Genomic DNA, 19,044 nt, shown 5'->3' with positions numbered 1-19,044 from the left:
GCCTGAGGCCCTGGGTTCGATTCCTCAGCACCACATAAGAAAAAAGCCGGAAGTGGCACTGTGGCTCAAGTGGTAGAGTGCTAGCCTTGAGCTGAAGAGCTGAGGGACAGGCCCCACGACCAGACCCCCCCTCCCCCCCCCCAAAAAAAAAGAGAAGGGAGGTGTTCAGGACAGGTTCTAACAGCTCAGAGTTGTATTGGGTTCTGAGCAACCACATCACTAGGGTGGGGCTTGAATCTCTCTGCTAGGCCAGAACCTGAGTTTTGTTTTTGTTTTTGGATGGGGAGAGTCTTTTCCTCCCTTCAAGTCATCTACAAGGATCTATTTAGCTGTAGCTAATACCTGGGGTCTCTACTAAGTAGTGTTGTATCATAAGAACAAGGCATGGGGCTGGGAGTGTGGCTCAGTGGTAGAGTGCTTGCCTAGCATGCATGAAACCCTGGGTTCGATTCCTCTGTTCCACATATACAGAAAAAGCCGGAAGTGGTGCTGTGGTTCTAGTGGTAGAGCGCTAGTCTTGAGCAAAAGAAGCTCAGAGACAGTGCCCAGGCCCTGAGTTCAAGCCCTAGGACTGGCAAAAAAAAAAAAAAAAAGAACAAGGCAAATAGCAATTGTTTTTTCAGACCATTCTGAGACCTGTAAAGCCAATGTAGTTGCTAGAGCATTTCTTTGGTTTTCCTGTCTTACCTTTAGAGAACAACTGTTTTTTTTCAGGAGACAGCCCTGTGGAAGACTGATCAGCTCCTGTAATTCTGAAAGCCATGGCTGTGGTAAGTTGGTGCTGCTTCTTGCCTTCCTGATATTTAATGCTTTTTGCATATGGCCCAATTACAGTAATGATACACTCCTGTAATCCTGGCTTCTAGGGAGGCAGAGACAGGAGTGTAGCAAGTTCTAAACCAGCCTAAGTTACACAGTGAGACCCCTATCTCAAAGGAAAGAGAAAAAAGAAAAGAGATATGTTTACTTACCTTATCCTGAAATTTCGGTCTCCATTTTCTTGCATGCTCCATGAATAAATTTATAGCATGTTTTTTTTTTTCAACCAGCATTCATATTTTTATTCAGTGAAGTAACTGGGCATCTTTTTTTTTTTCCAGTCTTCTCCTAAAAATGATGACACAAAAGAATCCAGTGAGGGAAGCCAGAGTAGATTTGTAGAATGAACTTGTCTGACATTGCCTGACCCTAAACATGATTTTTACAATGTGGCAATGTGAATCTTAGCTAGAAACAAACATAAACAATCCAAGACTATGGGACAGAGGAGAATTTTCTAAAAAGAAAGAGATGGAAGGTGATATTGCTAGTACCAACTGTTAAATTGTTGAAAGATTCCCTCAGTGTGTGAGGGCTTGGGACTGGTGCTGTTGGTGGCTACTACAGATCTTTGCCACTCCATTAGAGCATTCGTTTTAGCTGTGTTTTCTAACAAATACCAGAGATAGTAAAGTTTAAGGAGTAAAGGTTGCTTCTAGCTCATAGTCCATGATCATTTGGATCCATTATTTGGAATCTCTGGTGAGACAACTTACCATAGCAGGAGTTGTATGGTAGAACAAAGCCGTTCACCTCATGAGCAGAAAGCAAAGGAAGAAGTAGAAGGGGCCCCAGTTCCTGTATCTATTTCAAGGGCACATCATCAATAATTGGAAGACCTTCCATTAGGTCTACTTTTTTTTTTATGTCAGTTGTGGAGCTTGAACTCAGTGCCTAGTTGCTGTCCCTGAGCTCTTTCACTCAAGGCTAGAGCTCTACCACCTGAGCCACAGCACCACTTCTGGTTTTCTAGTGGTTAATTGGAGATAAGAGTCTCACAGACTTTCCTTCCCCGGGCTGGCTTTGAACCACAGTCCTCAGATCACAGCCTCCTGAGTAGCTAGGATGACAGGCATGAGCCTCATGTCCAGCATATAATGCTTTTTAAAGTATTATATTTGGTAATATAGAAAAAGACTATGCCTTGTGATTTATTGATGTCTCTTGAGTCTCTAATATAGATACCCCTTCCACCTTTCTATGCAGGTTTTTTTCAGACAATAAATAAACTTCATTTGTCTACTGTTTGGCTTTTACTAATTGTGTCCTGGAAATTGTTAGTGAAATATAAAACTTGATGAAAGTTAGTTGGGTTTTTTTTGTCAAAAATATTTCATAGGAAAAAAAATATTTCATAGGAATATCTTATAAAAAGCCATATATAATTAAAGTGTAAAGTTAGCAGTTAGTAGGAATTGGTTTTTCTTTTGGTTGCTTCTAAAAATTGTGTGCTATGGTCAAGTGAGCAATTTCTTATTTATAAAATAAGAGGTTGAATGGGCTGGGAAGTTGGCTCAGTGGTAGAGTGTTTGCCTTACATGCATGAGGCCCTGGGTTCAATTCCTCAGCACCACATAAACAGGAAATAAAAGCCAGAAGTGGCACTGTGGCTCAAGTGGTAGAGTGCTAGTCTTGAGCTGAAGAGCTGAGGGAAAGCACCCAGACCCAGAGTTCAGGCCCCATGACCGGACCCCCCACCCAAAAAAAAAAAAAAAAAAGAGGTTAGACTAAATGTTTTGTGTCCCAACTCAATTTAAAATCATTGCATTCATTGGTAGATATAATTGGAGTAACTTTGAAAATTTGGTAGTGCTCCCAAGTATCTGCCCATTCTAAATGTGTTAGTAAAGTCAGCTACAATTATTCAGTGAAAATATGTTGTGTAACTTTTGTAATCTAGCTCATTCCTAATATTATTTATCTGTATGCATGTGTTCAATGCATGTGTATTCTACTTTAATGTATGCAAATATATGTCATCTATTTCTCTGTTAATAGTGTTCCGGGGGCACTGTTCTGTTCTTTCATTAATGTTTGATCGGTTTTTCCAAAGCTTTTTAATTGTACTCTTATTATCCTTCCTTCCTTTCTTTTTTCTTTCCCTCCCTCCCTCCCTCCCTCCCTCCCTTCTTCCCTTCCTCCCTCCCTCCCTCCCTCCCTTCCTTCCTTCCTTCCTTCCTTCCTTCCTTCCTTCCTTCCTTCCTTCCTATCATCTTGTGCCAGTACTGGAGCTTGAACTCAGGACCTTGTGCTCTTTGCTTAATTTTCTTTTGTTCAACACTGGCACTCTACCATTTGAGCCATAGGTCCACTTCTGGATTTTTGGTAGTTTATTGAAGATAAGAGTCTCAGATTTCCCTGCTCTGGCTTTGAACTGCAGTGTTCAGATCTCAGCCTCCTGAGTAGTTAGAATTAGAGGTATGAGCCACTGGCACTCAACCTTTAGTCATATTTTTTCATTTTTTTAAAATAAGTTTTTTATTGTGAAAATACTGTACAGAGGGATTACAATTACATGAGCAAGGAAATGAGTACATTTCTTATCAAGCATTGTTGCCTCCTCCTTTGTTTCCCCTAACACCCTCCCCAAAGTTGTAAAGTTCGTTTTTCTTACTTTCTTTTATTGTAAAATTTAGTTATATTTTTTCAAAGGAAATTTCCCTTTTGAGATCTTCTGTAGCATTCCCTTTAAGATTTTATCTCCTAGTCCCTGAGAAATTTTTGTATCCCAAATATCTGGGTTTGTTTTTCTCCCTAATAACTATCACTTTATAACATACCATATATTTTACTCATTTGTTAATCTTGTTGATTGTCTGCCTCCCGACAGGATATAATTTTTAGAAGAGCAGAGATTTTTTATCCACACAGAGTGCTACTGAATCCTCAGTGCCTCTACAAGTCAATAAATATTTGTTGAATTAATAAAGAAAAAATTTGTTTTAAATGTAAACAAAAATTTCATAGGGGTTAGGAATATGGCTTAGTGGTAGAATGCTTGCCTTGTATGCATGAAGCCTTGGGTTCAATTCCTTAGTGCCACATGAACAGAAAAAGCTGTGGCTTAAGTGGTAGAGTGCTAGCCTTGAGCAAAAGAAACTCAGGGACAGTGTCTGGGCCTTGAGTTCAAGCCCCAGGACTGGCAAAAAAAAAAAATCCTCCAAGAGTAACTGTACATTTTTTTTCAACCTGTGTTGTTGGCAGATGAAACATTTTTAATGAGGTAAGTCCATTGCAATTATGATTCTTCTAAGTTTGTGTAACAGGTTGTGCAATTTTGGGCCCAGAGAAATGTTTTCCAGGTGGCTTTTCAACATGATCTTAGTAGCTTTTGGTAACTTTCTTCCTTTGTGGTATTAACAAGGTGTTCAGACTCATCCTGATCCTTTGTGACTTAACCCTGTTCTTGTATTTGAAAATGGTACTGGAAAACAAGCTAGTGACTTGGTGTTCTCTGCCTACTGTGTTAGCAGTTGTTCCCAGACCTTTGTATGGGCAGAGTGAGGATATTGCTCCCTTTTCAAAGTCTAAAATCATATCATTACTCCTGAGCTCAAAGATACTGTTTCTCAGTGACACCAACACAATTACTGACTTGGTTTATCCAACAATACAAGGACAATAGTCTCAGAAACATTTCTCACTTACACAGCGAGCACATATGTTTATAGTTTCAGAAATCGGTGGTGTTCAGTGATGTGTCCATAGACTTCTCTCAGGAAGAATGGGGATGCCTGGACCCTGCTCAGAGGGACTTGTACAGAGATGTGATGTTGGAGAACTATAGCAATCTGCTTTCAATGGGTAAGGGCATTGATACCAGAAATCTGCAGCTCTCCTTTGGAATGTCTCCTTTTTCCACAGTGAAACTCTTAGCTGCTTGTCCAGTAAACCCTTGACATTTCTGTTCCTTCTTCTCCTTCTTAAAATGGAAAGGAAGCCTTGGCAATGGGCAGCTCCAGTGGGCTATGGCTGAAGTATTATCCTCTTTAGCTGTTCCTGTCATGGCATCTCTTGCTTGATCATCAAAAGAATGGATCTCATTTGCCCACTGCATAACCAAGTTCCATGTCTTTTCTCATGAACAGGATTTTATATTCCTAAGCCTCAAGTGATCTCCTTATTGGAACAAGGGAAAGAGCCCTGGATGGTTGGCAGAGAACTTACCAGAAGCCTATGTTCAGGTAAGTAAGAAATGCCTCATCAGGGTTCGGAAGGTGGCTCAGTGGTAGAGTGCTTGCCTTACATGCATAAGGCCCTGGGTTCGATTCCTCAGCACCACGTAAGCTGAAAAGGCTGGAAGTGGAGCTGTGGCTCAAGTGGTAGGGTGTTAGCCTTGAGCTGAAGAGCTGAGGGACACTATCCAGGCCTAGAGTTCAGGCCCCCACAACTAACCAAAAAAAAAAATTTAGAACAGAAGAATAGCCGGGCACCGGTGGTACACGCCTGTAATCCTAGCTAATCAGGAGGCTGAGATCTGAGGATCGCGGTTCAAAGCCAGCCCAGGCAGGAAAGACCGTGAGACCCCTATCTCCAATAAACCACTAGAAAACCAGAAGTGACGCTATAGCTCAAATGGTAGAGCACTCGCCTTGAGCTGAAGAGCTGAGGGACAGCGCCCAGGCCCCAGAGTTCAAGCCCCACGACTGACAAAAAAAAAAAATCATATATATATATATATATATATATATATATATATATATATATATATATATATGTATGTATTTATGACTCACACATTTATATATATATATAATACATATACACACAAGCATACACATATACACACGTTTTACTTATCATGTGTTACTATTGATTATGGCTCAAGCATTATATGTTTACCCACAATTCCCAGTGATTCTGACTCACATCCATACTTGACATTGCCACTTTTTTTTTTGTCAGTCGTGGAGCTTGAACTCTGGGCCTGGGCGCTGTCCCTCAGCTCTTCAGCTCAAGGCCAGTGCTCTACCACTTGAGCCACAACGCCACTTCCTCACATCCATACTTGATAATCACTGTGGTATAATTTCCTCTGTCTGCTTCCTACCATATATTTTACTTTTTCCCTTTTTTCTCTCCCTTCCTTTATTTTTCCTTCCTTCTTTCCTTCCTGTCTCCCTTCCTTCTTTCTTCCCCCCAGTCTTTGAAATTAGGGATTGGGTGCTGTCCATAAGCTTTTTGGTCTCAAGACTAGTATACCACCAGTTGAGCCACAATTTCACTTTTGGCTTTTAGTTAATTGGAGATGAGTCTCACAGACTTTCCTGGCTTCAAACCACAACGCTTAGATCTCAGCCTCCTGAGTAGCTAAGATTACAGGCGTACCCCAATGTCCAGATATATTTATTAATTTCTGTACACTGCTTGTCTGTTTTTCATGGTAAACAGATTTACATGAGAACAACTAGGTAATACTTTTGCCTTAATATTTCCATTTCCATCATAAAAGTTGTAATTTTTCACAAAGAGAAAGGGAAAAGAATGTTTACTAGTTTTTTTTTTCAGATCTGGAATCAATGTGTGAAAGCAAGTTGCTGTCTCTAAAGAAGGAAGTTTATGAAATAGAATCATATCAGAGGGAGATAATGGGACTTACTAAGTATGGACTGGAATACTCCCCTTTTAGAGATGTTTTGGAATATAGAAGCAACTTTACAAGACAGTTGGGATATCAAGATGGACATTTAAGCCAAGAAATATTCACTCATGGATACACGCCCTCATTTATCCTACATCCAATAAGTAACAATGAAGAGAAACCTTATCAGTGTAAGAAATGTGGAAAGGCCTTTAGTCAGAACTCACAGTTCATTCAACATCAAAGACTTCATATTGGTGAAAAGGCTTATGAATGTAAGGAATGTGGGAAATTCTTTAGTTGTGGCTCACACGTCACTCGCCATCTGAAAATTCATAGTGGCGAAAAACCCTTTAAGTGTAAAGAATGTGGAAAAACCTTCAGTTGTAGCTCATACCTTTCTCAACACGAGAGAATTCACACGGGTAAGAAACCCTATGAATGTAAGGAATGTGGGAAAGCCTTTAGTTACTGCTCAAATCTGATTGATCATCAGCGAATTCACACTGGTGAAAAGCCCTATGGGTGTAAAGTATGTGGGAAAGCCTTCACTAAGAGCTCCCAGCTTTTTCAGCATGTGCGAATTCATACAGGAGAGAAGCCCTATGAATGTAAGCAGTGTGGCAAAGCTTTTACTCAGAGCTCAAAGCTTGTCCAACATCAGAGAATCCACACTGGGGAGAAGCCCTATGAGTGCAAGGAGTGTGGGAAAGCCTTCAGCAGTGGCTCTGCGCTGACTAATCACCAGAGGATCCACACTGGAGAGAAACCCTACAATTGTAAAGAATGTGGGAAAGCCTTTACTCAGAGCTCACAACTTCGTCAGCATCAAAAAATTCATGCTGGCGAAAAGCCCTTTGAATGTCTTAAATGTGGGAAAGCCTTTACTCATAACTCACAACTTTATCAACATCAGAGAATCCACACAGAGGAAAAGCCTTTTGTATGTCATGAATGTGGAAAGGCCTTTAATAAATGCTCAAACCTTACTCGCCATCAGAGAATTCATGCTGATGAGAAGCCTTGTGAGTGTAAGCAATGAGGAAAATAATTTAATAATGATTCTGATCTCACAGATCATCAGAGAACTCATACTAATGAGTAACACAAATTAGAGATTGTCCTCTTCATCTTTTTTTTTAAGCCAATCGCAAGCCTGGGTACTTTCCCTGAACATTCTTTTTTTTTTTTTTTGCCAGTTGTGGGGGCCGAACTCTGGGCCTGGGCGCTATCCCTCAGCTCTTCAGCTCAAGGCTAGTGCTCTACCTCTTAAGCCACAGCACCACTTCCAGCTTTTTTCTTTTTGCTTATGTGGTGCTGAGGAATCGAACCCAGGGCCTCATGCATGCAAGGCAAGCGCTCTACCACTGAGCCACCTTCCCAGCCCTCAGAATTAACCACCAGAAAACCGGAAGTGGCGCTGTGGCTCAAGTGGTAGAGTGCTCACCTTGGGCTGAAGAGCTGAGGGACAGCACCCAAACCGAGAGTTAAAGCCCCACAACTGCTCAGGATGGCTTACAATTAGGATCCTCAGATCTCAGCTTACTGAGTAGCTAGGATTACAGGTCTGAACCATTGGCACCCAGCTATACTTTGTTTTTGAAAGGTGGGCAGGATGATATGAATACCTTTTATTTATTTTTATACCTGCTTTTTTTATCTCAAAAAATTGTATTTTCCATTTTAATAGTTTTCTATTTTCAATGAGTTACTTAGTAGCCTGAGGGATTACTATTACAGTTGCCTGTAAATTTTTGTAGTTACAAAAGCTGTCCTCATTAAACGGACCCAAAATTTATCTTTGGATGTTTAGATTTTACTTTTAAAACATTTAATTACTGAAAGTGTCCACACTGTCTCCTTGTAAACTATTTTCATTAAACCTAATCCTAATCCTATACAAGAAATATAATTGTTATGAAAATATTGTTTATCTTTCTAGATATGTTTTTTAATACTTGTTAGTGGTACTTTTTATGTAAAAATTATATTTAATCTCTTGCATTGTCTTTTTGTAAGGACGTAGGATGGATATAAAGTATTTAGATCTATTCATAAAATGCAGTATGTATTTAATAAAAGTTTTTATTCATCATCACTATTAGGTTCATTATCATATTTGTCTTCCTTATGCTTGGGGGATGGATATTTTGTGTGTATGTATGAGGTGGTAATGGGGATGGAACTAGGATCTTATGCGTCCAAGGTAGGTGCTCTATCAGAGAACTAAACTCTAATGTGTATAAGGGATTTTTGGCTGTTATTTACTTTTACAGAAATGAGACAATTTGTAATGAAAAGAAATAACTATGCTTATTGGAAAGAAAGTCTTTCCCCATCACTCATTATTAATTCATCATCAAATTGAAAAAAATTTGTGGTTAGTATTTATTTGTACTTTGTATTTTCTGCTTTTCTGAGAATTCCAGTATGAAATCCTGTGGATATAATGGTGGATTGCATAGGCACACTTGTCTGAACAGCAGAAGGAGATGAGAAAAGTCTCCATATTTTGTTAAGTCATACTTTGAGAAATCTGTGAGATATAGTAAAAGCTATGTTGAGCTGGGCACCAGTGGCTCATGCCTGTTACCTGAGATCTAAGGATCACAGTTCAAAACCAGCCTGGGTAGGAAAGTCCATGAGATCTCCAGTAAACTACTCAGAAAAAGCTGGAAGTGGCACTGTGACTCAAGTGGTAGGGTACGAGCCTTGAGCAAAAGGAAGCTCAGGGACAGTGCCCTAAATATCAAATGTCAATGTTTGAGAGGTGGAATTATTCATTATAAAGAGCAGAAATAGGGCTGGGAAGGTGGCTCAGTGGCAGAGTGCTTGCCTAGCATGCATGAAGCCCTGGGTTCGATTCTTCAGCACCACATACACAGAAAAGCCAGAAGTGGCACTGTGGCTCATGTGGTAGAGTGCTAACCTTGAGCAAAAGAAGCTCAGGGACAGTGCCTACGGCCTGAGTTCAGTCTCAGGACAGGTTTAAAAAAAAAAAAAAGAACAGAAATAGGGGGCTGGGAATGTGCCTTGGTGGTAGAGTGTTTGCCTAGCACTCAGGAAGCCCTGGGTTCGATTGCTCAGTACCACATAAATAGAAAAAGCTGGCAGTGGTGGTAGAGTGCTAGCCTTTAACAAAAGAAGCTCAGGGACAGTGCCTAGGCCCCAAGTTCAAGCCCCAGGACTGGCAAAAAATGAAATAAATTATTCTGTCAAATATCTAAAAATCTAGACTTTCTGTTGTTTGGTTTTTTGGTTAGTCCTGGGGCCTGAACTCTGAGCCTGGGCACTGTCCCTCAGCTCTTCAGCTCAAGGCTAGCGCTCTACCACTTGAGCCTTGAGCCACAGTGCCACTTCCAGCTTTTTTCCCCCCTACTTATGTGGTGTTGAGGAATTGAACCCAGGGCCTTATACATGCAAGGTAAGCACTCTACTACTGAACCACTTTTCCCAATCCCTGGACTAAGTTTATACTTCTTATGTGTGTTTGCACGTGTGTGTTTGCTTTATTTTGCAGCTGTTGTCTTGCTAGCCTGTTCAGCTTAGGTTGCCTTGGAAATTGATATGTACCCTTAAAATGGTTTCAAACTTTTTGGTGTGTGTGTGTGTGTGTGTGTGTGTGTGTGTGTGTGTGTGTGTGTGTGTGTGTGTGTGTGTGTGTGTGTGTGTGTGTGTGTGTGTGTGTGTGTGTGTGTGTGTGTGTGTGTACATATCTCTATCTATAAGCTGGGCAAACTTTTTGGTGTGTGTGTGTGTGTGTGTGTGTGTGTGTGTACATATCTCTATCTATCTATCTATCTATCTATCTATAAGCTGGGCACCAGTGGCTCAGAAGGCTGAGATCTGAGGATCACAGTTCAAAGCCAGCCTGGGCAGGAAAATCCATGAGACTCTCATCTCCAATAAACCACCAGAAAATGGAGTGGTGCTGTGGCTCAAGCAGAGCACTTACTGTGAGCTAGAGAGCTGAGGGACAGTGCCTAGGCCCAGAGTTCAAGCCCCACAACCAACCAAATACAAAAAAAATTATAATTTTTATTATCTTTAGTTCTACAAATGGGTTTTATTTATATTTATTTTTGTTGCTCATGGGACTTGAACTCTGGGCCTGGGCACTGTCCCTCAGCTCTTCAGCTCAAGGTGAGCACTCTATCACTGAGCCAAAGCACCACTTCTGGTTTCCTGGTGGTTAATTGGAGATGAGTCTCATGGACTTTTGTGCCTGGGCTGGCTTTGAACCATCATCCTCAGATTTCAGCTTCCTCAGTAGCTAGGATTACAGGCATGAGCCACCAGCGTCTGGCTGTTGTGGTCAGTTGTGGGCCTGGGCACTGTCCTTCAGCTCTTCAGCTCAAGGCTAGTGCTCTACCACTGAGCCATAGCACCTCTTCTGGCTTTTTCTGCTTATGTGGTGCTGAGGAATCAAACCCAAGGCTTCATGCATGCAAGAAAAGCACTCTACCACTGAGCCACCTTCCCAGCCCCAAAGGGGTTTTAATTTGACATGTTTATGAGCACAAAGCATCTTAGTGTCATCCATCTTTTTTTTTTTTTTTTTTTTTTGCTTATGTGGTGCTGGGGAATCGAACCCAGAGCCTCATGCATGCAAGTCAAGCACTCTACCACTGAGCCACCTTCCCAGGCAAGTGTTATCCATCATTTTTTGTCAAGTATAGTCTCACTTTTTGTCTGTGCCAGCCTGAATGCAACTTATTTTTATTTTTTTATTTTTTAAATTATTTTTAATTTTTTATTGTGAAAATACTGTACAGAGGGGTTACAATTACATGGGTAAGATAATGAGCACATTTCTTATCAAGCATTGTAGCCTCCTCCTTTGTTTCCCCTTCCCATCCCTTCGTATCCTCCCCCCCCCCCGTTCTCCCCCCATCAAAGTTGTAAAGTTCGTTTTTCAACATAACAACTTGTACATCTCATTGTTGCAATGGGTCCTCCTGAATCCCTGTTTTAACAATTTGTTTTTTCCCTTCCCCTCCACATATACCAACATCATATATAGTGAAAGCAGGGGTTATACCATGGGGGAGGGACATACAAGGCAACAAAGACATAATCTTATAAATATGTTAGAAACAATCGCTTGAAAGATCTTTTTTTTTTTTTTTTGTCAGTCGTGGGGCTTGAGCTCTAGGCCTGGGAGCTGTCCCTCAGCAATTCAGCTCAAGGCTCATGCTCTACCACTTAAGCCATAACACCACTTCTAGTTTTCTGGTGTTTTTTTTTTTATTGTGATTAAGTGATTACATAATTTCCCAAATTTCACAGTATTGTGGAATAATGATGCTCATTTAAAGTCACAAACTCATTCTAACTTTCCTGGAGCAAATTGTCTGTCACCGTCTATAACATATAACGGTGGGTGTACACATATACACCAATATGTGATCAGTAGCATGGGGTTATTTAGTAGTGGTTCGACCACATAAGTGGAAGTTCTTTGTTTCTTAAGTCTTGTTAATTTTGTCGTATCACATAACATTTTGGATTTAACATCCACTTATCAGGGAGACCATGTGCCGTTTGTCTCTTTGCTCTTGTCTTACCTCGCTCAACATGATTTCTTCTAGTTCCACCTATTTCCCTGCAAATGCCATTATTTTGTCATTTCTAATGGCTGCATAATATTCCATTGTGTATAGATACCACAATTTTTGGATCCATTCATCTGTGGTGAGGCATCTGGGTTGTTTCCATATCCCCGTTATTATTATTTATATTTTTTGCATAGCCAGAATGATAAGTGTTCCCATCATGCCCAGCCTTTATTAACTGAGGGTGTTTGTTTGTTTGTTTGTTTGTGTTTTTTGCCAGTCCTGGGGCTTGAACTCAGAGTCTGGACACTGTCGCCTGAGCTTCTTGTGGTCAAGGCTAGCACTGTACCACTTGAGCCACAGTACCACTTCTATTAATGTGGTACTGAAGAATCAAACCCAGGGCTTCATGCATGCTAGGCAAGCACTCTAGCACTAAGCCACATTCCCAGCTCCTGCTATTTTCTTTTCGGTGTGACTCCTTGGGCTGGGAGCCCCAAGGCTGCGATTCTGAGGGTGAGTTTTGGGCACCTCATTACCAGAGGTTCACCCACAGGTGGCCAAAGCGTCCACAGGTGTCCAGGACACATTTTCCAGGATCCTTAGGCGCCTCAGCAAGCAGATTTCCTAGGCTATGGAAGGAGAAACTTGTGATGACCCCCTTCTCCAGTCTCTGCGCCTTGATTAGGGGCTGCTGGATTTGGCTGTAAGGGAGTGCAATAGACTCGGCCAAGACAAAGCTCCCCTTGTATCCAGAACTACAATTCCCAGAACCCTCTGCTCTCACTTCCGCTCTCTTCCAGGGACCCTTCCGGTCCCTCAGACGGACCCTGTAGGCAGCTGTAACCGGGAGTCTGGCCTCGCCATGCACGTCTTTCTCGCAGCTCTGCTCTTGGTTACCGGAGCTTCCGCCTCAGGATCCGCCACGTTCTCCACGCTTTCCGTGAGTGCCCCTCCACCCACTGTCAGAACGACCCTCTCTTTGTCCCCGTCTGCCTCTGCGGACATTTTACTGCCTCCTAGCTCGGTGTTCTGCGAGACATCCATACCAGGCCACGTTTCCTTTCCTCTGGCTGCTGAGGTTCGGGACTTGCTGGGGGACTCTGCCACTCATGGGCCAGAGCTTGGAGCTGAGCCTTGAAGATGTTGGCTCACCCTGGACCTCTTTTACCCATCTCGGAATGGAAAGTGGACTGCGCTGGTGATTTCTGTGACATCCCGGACCCCTTAATGGTGGAGCTCTGGTGCAGATCTCCTTATCCGCACGTGGGGCGGGAGTTCCCCCCGACCCACGCAGCTTCTCCACGTCTTTATTGGATCTGTCTCCTGAGACTTTGCCCTTCTCCAAGAAGAGCACCCAGAAGAGCAGCAAAATGGCCACGGGGCTCCCAAGAGCCACAAAAGAGGTGAGAATGAGTCTGTAATTATATCTTGGCTGCCAACTGTTCTTTTCCTAGAGACTGCCTTGTTGGGTTGGCCAAATCCATTCCTGGGCCTAGAGGGATGGCCTATCTTCTATGGCATCCATTCACACCCCAGTCATCCATGAAGTTGTTAATGGTGAGCAACACACACCGAGCAGGGTTTATTTATTTATTTACTTATTTTGCCGGTCCTGGGCCCCGAACTTGGCCTGGACACTGGCCTTGAGCTTTTTTTTTTTTTTTTTTCCCCCTGGGAAAGACTAGCTCTCTACCACTGGAGCCACAGAACCGCTACCGGATTTTTCTATGGTTAGGGATAAGAATCTTATGGGCTAGGGACTGGGAAGGTGGCTCAGTGGTAGAGTGCTTGCCTTGCATGCATGAGGCCCTGGGTTCGATTCCTCAGCACCACATAAGCAGAAAAAGCCGGAAGTGGCGCTGTGGCTCCAGTGGTATAGTACTAGCCTTGAGCTGAAGAGCTGAGGGACAGTGTCCAGGCCCAGAGTTCAGGCCCCATGATTGGCAAAAAAAAAAAAAAAAAAAAGAATCTCATGGGCTAAAGAGCTGAGAATGTGGCTTAGTGGTAGAGTGCTTGCCGAGCATGCATGAAGCCCTGGGTTCAATTTCTCAGTACTGCATACACAGAAAAACCCACAAGTGCTGCTGTGGCTCAAGTAATAGAGTGTTAGCCTTGAGTAAAAGAAGCTGAGGGACAGTGCCCAGGCCCTCAGAACTGGCACAAAAAAAAAAAAAGTCACAGGCTATCCTGCTCTGGCTGCTTTGCAATCCTTAGATCTCAGTGCCCCTGGTGCTGGGCACGTGGAACAGTTTTTTTAAATGAAAATATAGGGATCCCCATGTTGTCTAACAGTATGAATAAAAAGGGACAGCAGCTGGGCGCCAGTGGCTCACACCTCTAATCCTAACTACTTAGGAGGCTGAGCTCTGAGGATTGCAGTTCAAAGCCAGCCCAGGCAGTAAAGTCCATGAGACTCTTATCTCCAGTAAGCCACCAGAAAACTGGAAGTGGCGCTGTGGCTCAAGTGGTAAAGTGCTCACCTTGAGCTGAAGAGCTCAGGGACAGCATAGATGCCTGAGTGGTTGGTGATGGGAAACTGCCATCTGACCTGCTCCTGAAGAGTTCAGCGAGTTGGAGGAAGATGTGCCAGTGACAGCAAGCAAGGAGGCATTGTTAAAGAGACTGCCAGAGGAAACAGTAAAATTTTTAAAAATCAAGATGGTAAAGATAGAAATTAAACTTCAGCCCGGGCGCTGGTGGCTCACGCCTGTAATCCTAGCTACTCAGAAGGCTGAGATCTGAGGATCGCCATTCAAAGCCAGCCTGGGCAGGAAAGTTCCTGAGACTCTTTTTTTTTTTTTTTTTAATTAATTTTTTTTTTCCAGTCGTGGGCCTGAACTCTGGGCCTGGGTGCTGTCCCTCAGCTCTTCAGCTCAAGGCTAGCGCTCTACCACTTGAGCCACAGCGCCACTTCTGGCTTTTTTTCTTTTTGCTTATGTGGTGCTGGGGAATCGAACCCAGGGCCTCATGCATGCAACGCAAGCGCTCTACCACTGAGCCACCTTCCCAGCCCCTTCCTGAGACTCTTATCTCCAATAAACCACAGAAAGCCGGAAGTGGTGCTGTGGCTCAAGCGGTAGAGCGCTTGCCTTGAGCTGAAGAACACAAGGACAGTGCCCAAGTCCAGAGTTCAAGCCCCACGACTGACAAAAAAAAGAAAGAAATTAAACTTCAGTGCCATCCTTAGGCAAATCTGATCTTACTGATTTTTGGTGGGAATCAAAAACCCATGAGTTAAAATTACCCCCCAGGTTAGGTGTAAAGTACTTCTGAAGATAAGGAGTGACAACCACAGTCCTGACTAAATATGTCATCTGTTCTCTCATTCCCTCTCTCCCATCTCCACCATCAAGTTGCATGGTTCATTTTCTTCCTCAATGAAAAATTGTTTTTTTAAAAATCAATTGCTGTGGTTAGAGGCATGATTCAGTTGATAGAGCACCACCGAGTTAATGAAAATATCAAGTTTGAGTCCTGGTCTGAGACCTTAAAAAAAATGATTGCTTGAGTGTTTGTAGGTTCTATTCTAGGTATAGGGGCTATAGGGATAAACTTATAGTCATGAATCAGAATTAAACATGAATGACCTGTACATTATCTTAGAGTTAAGGGGATACAGTAATGGAGAGGACCTGAGTGTGGGGATGGAGGTTTATTGGTGCCAGAATGTCCTGCCTGAGCACTTACTATGGACAGCAGTGAATGTGAGTTCTTTTTTCTAAATTTATTTTTATTATTTTTTATCATTTATTTATTTACTTATTTATTTTTGTGCCATCCTGAGGCTTGAATTCAGGGCCTGGGCACTGTCTCTGAGCTTTTGCTCAAGGCTAGCACTGTACCACTTGAGCCACAGTCCCACTTCTGGGTTTTTCTGTGTATGGGATACTGAGGATTTGAACCCACTAAGCCATATTCCCAGTCCCTGTCCAAGTTCTTTATAGCTATCAACTTAGCCATTCCACATCACAACTCTGTGAGATGAACACTGGTATTCTCAAGTCAAAGAAAGAACCTGAGCACTGAGCAGTTAGCTAATTAGCCAGAGGTTACTCGAGTTGGGGAAAGAGCTAGGCTGGAAATCCAGACATTGTGATTTGAGCCCATGCTTGCAGCCTGAGGACAGGACAGATCCCGTAACATGTGTCACATATGTATTGTTTGGTTATTTACTACTTCCCCTTAGAAGTTCCTACCTCCCTGCTTTCAGTTAGGAGTGCTTAGACTAATCTGAAATTCTTCAGACTCAGCAAGATGATTAGCTACTGTTTAATTTTGTGTGAGACACCTTCATTATGTTTCTCCTGACCCTCTGCAATTAGCAGATAGTGACAATTCTTGTTATGTAAATGCTGTTGAGTGGAGATAGGAGGATAATGGACTTTGACTTCCTTGGTACCAAGTTCACAGTCCAATGTAGGGTCTAGAATTATTGCCTTCCTCCCTCAGGGACACGCTGTTTGCCTGTTCTAAGGTGGACAAGGATGCCTGATGGTTAGGAGTGTGTTTTTGTGTTAAAGGATTCTGTGGCTTTCAGTGATGTGGTCGTGGCCTTCACCCCAGAAGAGTGGAGGTTGTTGAGCCCAGCTCAGAGAACCCTGCACAAGGAGGTTATGCTGGAGACCTATAATCACCTCATCTCATTGGGTAAGAACAGCATCCCTTACCACCTCAATATTGCCACATGGGGTATTTTCTACTTGTCATGGACCATCATAAAAACAAAACAAACAGGGGGCTGGGAAGGTGGCTCAGTGGTAGAGTGCTTGCCTTGCATGCCTGAGGCCCTGGGTTCGATTCCTCAGCACCACATAAGCAAAAAGAAAAAAGCTGAAGTGGTGCTATGGCTCAAGTGGTAGAGTGCTAGTCTTGAGCTGAAGAGCTGAGGGACAGTGCCCAGGCCCAGAGTTCAGGGCCCATGACCGGACCAAAAAAAAAAAAAAAAAAGCAAAACAAACAATAAAAACTGAACCTTGCCAGCACCGGTGGCTCACACCTGTAAGTCTAGCTACTCACAAGGCTGAGACCTGAGGATTACAGTTCAAAGCCGGCCTGGGCAGTAACGTCCGTGAGACTCATCTCCAGTTAACCACCAGAAAACTGGAAGTGGTGCTGTAGCTCAAGTAGAGCACTCGCCTTGAGCTGAAGAGCTCAGGGACAGCGCCCAGGCCCAGAGTTCAAGCCCCACAACCAACCAAAAAAAAAAAGTACCTTTTTTTCCTCTGGGTAAATCTGGTTTTAGTAGCACTGAAAGCAGGTAACTTAATTTATTCATGTTATGTATAACACTCCGATTCCAGTCCTTTATTCCCAAGGCTACGGTTTTGTTTTTATATTTTATCTTGCATCCAACTCAAGATTTTACTCTACTGAGTGTTAATATCATTTCTTTCTTTTTTTGGTGCTAGTCTTGGGACTTGAACTCAGAGCCTGGGACCTATCCCTGAGTTTTTTATGCTCAAGGCTGGTGCTCTACCACTGAAGCCACAGCTCCACTTCCAGCTGTTTTAGGGGGTTAATTAAAGAATCTTGGGGGCTTTCCTGTTACTACTGGCTTTGAACCATGATCCTCAGATCTCAGCCTTCTGAGTAGCTAACATTACAGTCGTGAACCACTGGCACTGGCTTAATATCACTGATTTCTAGTTGGAGTCATCTTTCCTTCCCCAATCCTACTTTGGAAAGCTCAAAATTCATAGGTTTTTTTTTTTTTTTTAGTCTTTAATACACTTTTAATAGTATTCATAGGTCTTTTATAATCTCTGAGTTTCCCTGTCATTTTAGCTCTGAGTTCTAGAATAATCCCTTGAGCATATAATGAAGTTTCTTGTTTTTTAACCTCTGAACAGAAATTCTACTCTCCAAGTCAAAACTCATTAGTAACATGGAGCAAGTGGAAGAGCCTGGGAGAGGAGACAGAAAATATTCCCCAGAGAGCTGTCCAGGTGAGTGAGCACAAGTAGATGGGACAGTGTACAATTCTGCAAGGAGGGCAGGATGCTCCAACTCTTGAGGATCTAGGAGACGCTCTTCAGGTTTTCTTTTTTGGTTGGCTGTGGGGCTTGAACTCTGGCGCTGTCCCTGCGCTCTTCAGCTTAAGGCGAGTGCTCTACCGCTTAAGCCATAGCACCACTTCCAGTTTTCTAGTGGTTTATTGGAGATAAAAGGCTCACGGACTTTTCTGTTTCGGCTGGCTTTGAACTGAGATCCTGAGATCTCAGCCTCCTGAGTAGCTAGGATTACAGGTGTGAGCCACCAGCTCCAGGCTCCTTCAGGTTTTCTATACTACTGGTAAGGTTGTGGCCATGACCTTGGAGAATACCATTTTCAGTTGAAGGGCAGACTGCTTATTTGCTTATCCCTTCCACTAAGAAACCTCATTTCAACTTTTTGGTGGGTAAATGGAGATAAGTGTCTCACAGACTTTTCTCCCTGAGCTGGCTTCAAATGGTGGTTCTCAGGTCTCAGCCTCCTGAGTAGCTAGTGTTACAGGCATGAGTTACTGGCACCCAACTTTTTTTTTTTGTCCGTCATGGTGCTTGAACTCTGGGCCTGAGCACTGACCTTCAGCTCTTCAGCTTAAGGCAAGTGCTCTACCACTTTAGCCACAGTGCCATTTCCAGTTTTCTGGTGGTTAATTGGAGATGAGTCTTAGGGAACTTTCCTGACCAGGCTGGCTTTGAACCACCATCCTCAGATCTCAGCCTCCTAAGTAGCTGGGATTACAGGCATGAGCCACCAATGCCCAGCCTTTCCCTGGGCATTTTCCATCAAGGCTAGCACTCTGCCACTTTGAGCCATAGTGCCACTTCTGGTTTTCTAATGGTTAATTGGATAAGTGTCTCAAGACTTTGCTGCCTGAGCTGTCTTTGAACTGCATTCCTCAGATCTCAGCCTCCTGAATAGCTTGATTACAGTTCCCCAGCTAACTTTTTTTTTTTTTTTTGGTTAGTCATGTTGCTTAAACTGAGGACCTGGGCTGTTCCTAAGCTCTTTTGCTCGGGGCTAGTCCTATTACATTATTATTTTCCTTTTGTGTGTGCGCCATCTCCTGCAATAGAAAGTGAAATGCACAAGTGAAAGTAC

General features: G+C 42.9%; 1 protein-coding gene across 8 annotated transcripts in view; it reads left to right on the top strand.

The window, feature by feature from the left end:
• LOC138811533 (zinc finger protein 383) overlaps positions 1-19,044 on the top strand; it is a 30,657-nt gene that overhangs the window by 2,139 nt on the left and 9,474 nt on the right. For 6 of the 8 annotated variants that reach the window (XM_069999267.1, XM_069999262.1, XM_069999263.1 and 3 more), the window contains exons 1-3: positions 12,787-13,361; positions 16,479-16,605; positions 17,808-17,903. In XM_069999267.1, coding sequence (XP_069855368.1) covers positions 13,329-13,361; positions 16,479-16,605; positions 17,808-17,903 — 256 coding nt within the window. In that variant the 5' untranslated portion in view covers positions 12,787-13,328. Of the gene's footprint in view, positions 1-714; positions 771-4,490; positions 4,624-4,907; positions 5,004-6,327; positions 8,362-12,786; positions 13,362-16,478; positions 16,606-17,807; positions 17,904-19,044 lie in introns of those variants that run through there. The other 2 variants (XM_069999269.1, XM_069999268.1) reach the window with 2 other exon arrangements.

Source organism: Dipodomys merriami, unplaced genomic scaffold (assembly GCF_024711535.1).
Source record: "Dipodomys merriami isolate MVZ:Mamm:240054 unplaced genomic scaffold, mDipMer1.0.p SCAF_534, whole genome shotgun sequence".
Classification (NCBI taxonomy): domain Eukaryota; kingdom Metazoa; phylum Chordata; class Mammalia; order Rodentia; family Heteromyidae; genus Dipodomys; species Dipodomys merriami.
This window is presented reverse-complemented; position numbering and strand designations above follow the sequence as displayed.